Genomic DNA, 8544 nt, shown 5'->3' with positions numbered 1-8544 from the left:
GGGGTCATCTGACCCCGGTGCTCTTTCCTGCCAAGGCAGGGGGTCGGACTAGATGATCTACCTAGGTCCCTTCCGACTCTAGCTACTATGATACTATGACTATGATATTCTTTATTTCTTGTTCCTTAAAACCAACCAGGCCAAGGACTTTATTATTTAGTCTATTATTGATAATTGAGCTTCTGAAAATATTTGTTGATGTACACATGTACCTCAATCAGCAACAGTACTTTAAAAACATTATAATCAAGGAATTCCTACCAGAAGAGACATTTTTAATCATTTGAGATGCTATGTATGATTACAGTTGGAAAGACTGACAGATTTCTAGCATGACTGTGACAGTATCCAAAGCGATGTGTCAGATGATAACCTTGAGACTGTGCATGACTATAAGATGAAGCAATCTACAGACTTGCTTCTTATAGCTGTCTGACCTATTTCTTATGCTTCAATCTGTGAGCTATGTATTTTCAAATCTGTTGCTACTTTACACACTTCCCTGGTATCCATTTACCATTTTCTTTCCATGAGTCTCCTCAGTCTTAGAACAGTCTCTTCTCTCCCTTAACTGATTAATCATTCTTCCTACCCTAAACTCCAAACCCATAACATTTCAGTAGTTTTTCCAACATATTTTTCCAATTTTGGTAACAGTCTTCCTCTAATACAATAATCAGTTCAGTACACAATATTCTGATTCAGATGTGACTAGTGCTGAAATTTAGCATCAGCACAACTGGCACAATTCACATTCCAAATCTCTACATTATATTTGCTCTTTGCTTGTTTTTCATCATACAGATTGGTTTTACTGCATTACTCACTATTACCCCAATGCCTTTTCTTCCCTGGATTTCTTCTAAATCTAATCCAAAATATATCATACGTAAGAGGCCAAGTCAAGCAAACAATAATTCTGGTCCAAAAACACTGTAAAATCTATACAATCAGCCACAGCAGAAAGGGGCAAATTGTTACATTGTTTAGTTGAACAGGGGCGTTTGAATGCTCATTGCTTAATCTTATATAAACGTCCACAGTTCTGATTATCACTATTCATCTGCATCCAGTTAGCATTTTTAAACACCAGAAAACTTGATGATGATGGAAAACTAATAGACTGTTTAACAGAAGTTTTTTTTTTTTTTAACACTGAACAGAGTCTATGGTATCTCAAGACGTCTTCAAGCATGCACACAATGAAGAGAACAGATCCTTTTGTTTTGCTATGTGTAGGGCATGTAGTGTCCACCATAACCAGGTGTTCTGTCTTGGTATGTAATTACTGCATAGTGTCTGAACTGATTAACTGCAACCCCATTTGGACAGCATTAGGGTGTATTTGAAGGAAAACATAAATCTATTCAGGAAAGCTTGTACAAGCATACAGAACTATCCATGCTTACACACTGGTTCAGTTACAAATGGTTCCCCTTAAATTACTATTTTTTATTTTTTCTACAACAAAGTGCTGCAAAAAAATTATCACTAATTGATAGCAGACTTTTAATATCAGTAAAAAAAAAAGGAAAACAGAAAGCATATTGCAACAAAGTAAAAAAAAAGAACACCACACTAAGATTATTCATGTTCATATCTGTACCAATAATAACACAAGATGATATCACACTTAAGCAACGCTTGCCTAGTTAACTATTGTGATATACCAAGCTGGGTTGATATTAAGGCCCACCCAAGACAGTGTCGGAACATGTTAATACTGTACATTCTATACTTGTCAATCAAATTATAGTTCTATGTTAATGTCTTTCTCCTGCACTTCAAAGAACTGAATGGAATAATGCCAGTTGGACTACTTCTCTCTCTTTCTTCTCCTTAGCACATAACCTGTGCTAAAAGCGGGGTCCTCAACTGACAAAATGCATGATTGTCTTTTGACACTCTAGAACATCAGAATATTTTCAGCTGTAGATCAGTAATTATGAAACTTGCTTCCATGGGAGATCAGAGAGTGAATGCTAATCCTAGCAGTACTGCCTGTTCTACATAAAACGAAATAAACCATTTCAAGACTTTCAAATGGCTGAAGAACATGTTGCATCCACTGCTGTAACCAATCAATGCTAATCTAGTTCAAATTGTACCAGTTTAATGGCAGTGTGCCTGAAGAAAATGAAGGCAAACTGAAACAATGTCCTATGCTACTGGTCCCTGTGTACTGGTGGCCTTAAAAAGTAATTGTAGAATATTAGGCTTTCAAGAGCAGAAATATAAATTGTGGGATAGATATCCAGAGCTGTTAGACAGACATCTATTAGAACAGCTCAAGTGAAGGTGAGAGAGAGAAAGAAGGTTCCACTGTTAAAAGGCTAAGTGATATAGCTTTATTACTGTACTTTATTACTTTGATACAACATTAATGAGTGCAGTAGTTACACTAGAAAAGTTTTAGCACTTTTAGAACCCACCTCATTGGTAACTGATAAAACTGACAGTGCAGAATCACAGTACTTCAGTGCATTGCTTTTCTGGCCAAGTCTGTTGTAGCACTAAGAAGGAAAAAAGAAGTGTTAAAGTAATTATAGACAGCTGCCAAACTAACAAAAGAATATATGAATTGTTTTTTTAACAAGCAAATCATTTTAACTACCTTTGCCAAATAGACATAATTATATTTGGAATATCCAGGATGCATTTCTTCAGCCTGGGTAATGAAATACAGGAAACAAGAGAGACAAAAAAATAGCACAATAAGACTTATGTGGTCAACATACAGTTTTCAATAATGCACAACGCTTCCTCAAAGACTAGGCTGGGGTTTTTTTTGCTGTCTAAATCATCTCCAACTGTATGCTTCATTATTCTTAAGACTTGCTTAACACATATATGCCTGAAATTATGATGGTTAATACGCAAAATCTGGAAAAAAGTAGTACTTTGAGATTCTTCTCAAGTCACTGATCCTATCTCCCTTAAAATCCTGCACACCACCAAAAAGTTTGTCATTCTAGGTACAAAGTCAACTGTATTCCCTTATTTTATCATGAGATGAGAGATTATAATGAATTATGCTTTAATTAATAATCCTCTTATCCCTTAATGACTTATGGTCAACAGAATATTTTTAATACATGTTCCTGAAATATAAATAAAAAATATTCACCCTTTTTAAACATACACAAGACATGCAAATTAGAATGATGATTGTACATTTTACAAAATTTCTCTTAAGCAACGGGCTATTTCAGTCAATAACCACAACACAGGAACTAAGAATTTACTGATGATGATATACTTATGCCCCATGAGTTGCTGCTTTTGGTGGCAAAGTATGTATCATCAGCCTAAAATGAGAAAAATAATTTTGGTGCAGAAGATCTACTTTACAGCATCAATGACAGAGACCCTGTGCCAAAGCCCACTAAAGTCAATGGGAGTCTTTCTAATGACTTCAGTGGGCTTTCAAATCAAGCCGTAACAAGATAAATAATTGTTATACAACAGAAGATTTTAAAAAAAAATCTATTTTTAAACAGAGGAGGGACATGAAAAGGCAAGCCTGATACTGTAGAAAAATGTGAGAAACTGTTCAACTGTCCACAATGTTCATGTTGATAAACATCTATACCTTTGAATTAAGTTGAATAACAAGAAAATCCATGCATACACTTTTCTTGAAACTGTACAATTAACACAATTGCATTTTAAGTGCTTATTTTAGAACCAGGATCAATTCCACTTATTAATTATCTTAGTACAATCCTATTCTACTCCACTTGAGTCCCTGAAAATCCATTAACGTAAAAGGCAGGTAGGTGACCCTCTTCCTTGCCACTTTTCGTGACTTAGTCTTAGGGCTACTTTTCTCTCAATCCAAGACTAGGGCTAAAATGAATAGCTGTTATAAAAGTAGATGCATTAATTGTTTTTCAGGTACTTGAGCAGGGTGAAACAGTGTCACACACTTTAGTGCCACTTTAACTTCTAATAGGTGGAACAGGATTCAAGCCAAAGCAACTTGTTTACATCAGGCAGGTAAATGCTTTGGCTGTTTCACCCTGCTCAAGTACCTGAAAAACAATTAATGCATCTACTCTTATAACACCTATTCATTTTAGCCCTAGTCTTGGATTGAGAAAAAAGTAGCCCTAAGACTAAGTCACAAAAAGTGGCTGAAGGAAGAGGGTCACCTACCTGCCTTTTATCTTAATGGATTTTCAGGGACTCGTGTGGGGTAGAATAGGATTGTACTAATTGAGACATTGCCCCCTTAGAGCATCTAAACTTTCTATTCTCAGGTTACAGTTGGATGCTAAAAGGGGCAAGGTCTCTGATTTTTCCACTTGAAGAACATCAACGTTTTCCCCACATATGCTATGCTCCCCCCCCCCCCCAAAAAAAAGATTAAAACTTGGAATCATTACTACTTTTGCACTACAGATGTGACATTCAGTCTGATAGCAACTAATCTAGCAAGATGTTGTAGTTTAGTTAAAAGAGAATAGGGAATAAGTGAGATTGGTCATCCTGTGTCATTTAATTTTGAAAAAAAGAAGGAAAATCTTCTATTACAGGAATTTGTAGTATTTAGAGAAGCCTTGAATGTATAACTGTCAAACATCATTTGTTGAGTAAATCTCTTCAAAACAGTTACAGAGATCATTTGAAAAACAACTGTTCAAGAAAACTCTTGGATAGGATCTACCTTTAAGAAATTCTGCAAGGCTTCCTCTACTGTTGAAGTTGGTGGAGTTCCAAAAAGAGCTGCAGCTACTTTTTTCTCAATCCAAGACAACTGAGATACCTACAATAAAAGCAAAGACAGATAATACACTCAAGACCTACTTTTCAGTTCTGAATGCAAAATGCTGCCTTCTATTGCTGTATTCTCATCAGGGCTATAGCATGGAAAAAACACAACCTGTTTACTCTTTACTCTTCCCCCATCCTCTCCTACCTTCTTAGGCTTGTTCATGGAGTGCAAGGTGTGTTGCGGATCTTAGTTCTCTAAACTGGCGGCAGAGTTTGCTGCTGCCAGAAGGTTGGGGGGAAGCTTTCACCCCATTTTTTTTCTGCCAAAGCCCATGTCCAGTGAGCAACAAAAAGAGCTGAATTCTGCAGCAAAAAATGGGGGTCAGTTCTCTCCACCTCCACCCAGCAGCAAACTGCACTCCTGCTCCACAAAACCACAATCCCCTGAACACTATGCTCTGTGATGCTTATTGTCCACACCTAAGTTACTGCTTCCTAGAGCTGAAAAGTGCCAGCAGAGTGAGGCAAGGCAGCAGGCACACAATAGCAAAGTAAGCTGTGGTGAGTAACAGCGAGGTGAGGCACTCCACCTCTCTGTCTTTCTGGAGAAGGACACTTTAAGGCAGCTTCCAGGGTACATGACTCGCTCACCCACCCCACATTACACTACTGATTCTTATACAGTTGATTATGCAAAAGAATATATAAAGGAGTCTTAATAAAAGACTTTTGGTTCACTACTCAAAGTATCATCTCTTATGCAGAGACTGATGACACACAACCTTACCAGATTTTAAAAGTATAATCCATTTTATGGTAAAAAATAGTGCTATCACAAGGAACATAGTGCAAAATACCAACTGAGCTGCTATGAGCTTATCACAGTGTGGGAAGTTTTAAGTGCAAACATCAAAAAACTATATACATTTTTAACACTGAAGGGTTAACTCTTTTCTCTATTAAGGTTTCTGAAAGGATAGATAAGACACTGCATTATGGTAACCCATCTAGTGAATGATTCTGAACATTATGATTAATTTGTTTATTTATTCAATGTATATGCCATCCTTCCCAGCAAAGGCTGAGGGTAGCTTACAATAAGAAAACAGAATAACTTCAGTGACAAGAGGACCAAAACAGTTTAAAACAGAACTAGAATAACAAGGTAAAAAAAAAGCTTCTCCACACCCCTGCCACCCAAACTATATCTCACCCTAGTTTTATTTAGTGAATGCCTACCCAAGTAGGATATCTTTTAGTAGACCAACTCAAATAGTTGGAAAAATTCTTCTTTGCAAGCTTTTGGGTACAAATACCCTTTGTCAGGCTGAGGAAGCATCCGAGTTGGTCTGTGCTGTTCCTGGACGAAATGAATTGTAAAGAAGCCAGAGGCTGGTATGCATGCAAGAAAGGCAGTCAGTGAAGATGTAAACTGAGGAGTCAGTGGGTGAGAGACAGGTTGTGGGGAGGAGGGGAATGAATGTAGCTGGTAAATAGTGGGCGGTACCTGGGGAGTCAGATGTTAGGCAGGTTATAATGTGCCATAAATCCAATGTCTATATTTAGTCGTAGTGGGCCTCAAGAGGGATGGTGTTCCAGAGCTGAGGAGTAATTGCAAAGAACAGCCTTCCTTATGTTTTTTGACAAGCAGACTGTGTACTGATGGTAATTGAATGTGCCTGGTAAGCTATTGGGAGCCAGTTCAGACTCTGGAGCACTGGAGTTATGTGTTCCTGGTGACTCATGCCTGTCAAGGTTGATGGTAGTTTTACTAAAAGCTTAGATTCTGGATTTGTATAAGATGATTTGGATAGGGATGATCCTGCCTCAGACAGGGAGCTGGTCTAGATGACCTAGAGAGGTCCCTTCCAGCCCAACTTTCCTATGATGATTTCTATTTCTACACTAGCTTCTGGATAGTCTTCAAGAGCAGCCCTAAGAAGAATACACTGCAGTAAACCAGCCTTGAGGTTACAAAGGCATGGATGATTATGGCTGGATCAGAATCTGAAAGAAAAGGTCGCAGGCTTCTCACCAGGTGGAGATGGTGAAAGACACTCCTAGCCCTTTCCCTCCAAGTCACAAGGCCTGTCCCCCGACCATCACTTCTGTCTCGTCAGCTGCAGTTGGTTCACCTGCATCCAGTTCCAACTGCAGCCACTGGGAAAGAACTGAGACTGCAGGGCCAGGGTCCGAAAAGAAGGAGATGTAAGAGCTGGGTGTCATTAGCTTCATATACACATTGCACAGAAGGGGCAGTAAGATAATGCTCTGGAGGACCCCACAGAAAAGGTCCCAAAGGGATGACAAACACTCATCCATCACTACCCTCTGGGACCTCCCTGCTAAGAAAGAGCAGAACCATTATCATCCTCTGGAGTGATGCCCATTAGAAGGCAGCTATTGTCATTATGCACGTTGCTGGTGCACCTCTGTGAAAGGTGCATCTTTTCTTTTCCTATGGTGGTGAGACACTGATATTGTTACACAGGTGTCCAGTTTAATGCTGACAAATAGTGCATGCCAGCGAGCTTGTCACTTGTCAGGATGGCAGTCTGACATAAAGGGGCTTTCTGAAATTGTCTTCATTATGGTTTCTCATTGTCTTTTACCACTTTTTCCTTTACCTATCTAGACACATGCCTGAAGCCACAAGGGAATCCTGAGACTGAACGGGTTACTGGTATATTTTCAGTTCCACCATTTAGCACAATGAGTGAACAACTCCCCAGTCAAAGCAAGAACAGCACCAAAATGGCAACGAAGAGATGAAAATGTGTTTGCTTAAATGAGATGAATCTTAAATTATTGGAGGAACCACCGCTTTTCTTTCAAGTGGAGGCTATCTGGTGCCTCTGTAGAGAAAATCAGAAACCTGCTCCTATACAGAAGGATTTCAACCCCAGCACCATATGCTTACTGAAATAGATTAGGCCTAACTCTACATTTGTATAAGGACTGAAGCACTACGGTTTCTTGATAATTGCTGGCCTAACCTACATAAAGTGGGCAGACAGGAGAGACAAACAAAGTATAAAGCAATGTCAAAAAGTCATATGAGAACCAGGATGTGAAAAATGAGGGGTGTCAGTCAGATCATGCACTTACGGAGAAAGCCCTACTGTAACCAAAGGCTTGGGTATTTAAAAATGCTGCCTTGCTGCACTGCAGGTTGCTAATGGTGGATAAAAATAGCTAGACAGGGGGTGTGTCTAGCTATGTTGCTACTGCGCGCTGGTTACTGGGCATTTATTTAGTGCTTGCTTATACAAGAAAAAAATGAAAATAGCTATGGTTTATTTGGCTTGCTTATACAAGTACTAAATAAATGCACAGTAACCCAAGTTACTGCACAGTAGTCCCAGTGAATGCCTTTTAGATGATGCTACCGTGCAGTAGCCTAATAATACTGTGCGGTAGTATCTTGGCATGGTTTTTGCCACACGATGCTACACAGTAGTATCAGGCTACTGCACAGTCAGTGCCTCACGTAGCTGTGCCTAGGGAATGTAAAGCTTAATAACCTTGTGTGACAGGTGTACCTCTTCGGGGTCCGTCTACTGGTGACCCCACACACCTGTTATGGGCCAACCACCCACCTTCTTACCTGCCATGCATTGTTGTTAATTAATTAGAATATGTTAATTAAGCGGGAGGCTGCCTGTTTTACTGCCCTGATGCAAAGGGGACACTATCTGCGGCTCCTTTGCTCCCCTACACCACAGCCCGAGCCAGATGGTACTCACATAGTTTGGTCTGGGCCTTATTCTACTCTGGCCCCCTTGTCCACCCTGGGCTCTCTGCAGCCCCGTCTTGCTGCCCCCCCTC

At 39.4% G+C, this 8544-nt stretch overlaps 1 protein-coding gene across 2 annotated transcripts in view; it reads right to left on the bottom strand.

Annotated features, from left to right (window-relative positions):
- RMDN2 (regulator of microtubule dynamics 2) overlaps positions 1-8544 on the bottom strand; it is a 68636-nt gene that overhangs the window by 11785 nt on the left and 48307 nt on the right. Inside the window, exons 7-9 of one of the 2 annotated variants that reach the window (XM_019549716.1) lie at positions 4670-4768; positions 2615-2668; positions 2433-2513 (exon numbers count right to left, since the gene is read on the bottom strand). In XM_019549716.1, the coding sequence (XP_019405261.1) occupies positions 2433-2513; positions 2615-2668; positions 4670-4768 (234 nt within the window). The remainder of the gene's footprint in view (positions 1-2432; positions 2514-2614; positions 2669-4669; positions 4769-8544) is intronic. The other variant, XM_019549717.1, reaches the window with a different exon arrangement.

This window comes from Crocodylus porosus, unplaced genomic scaffold (assembly GCF_001723895.1).
Source record: "Crocodylus porosus isolate Cpor-Errol unplaced genomic scaffold, CroPor_comp1, whole genome shotgun sequence".
Lineage (NCBI taxonomy): Eukaryota > Metazoa > Chordata > Crocodylia > Crocodylidae > Crocodylus > Crocodylus porosus.
The sequence above is the reverse complement of the archived record's forward strand: the minus strand, read 5'-3'. Positions and strand labels throughout refer to the sequence as shown.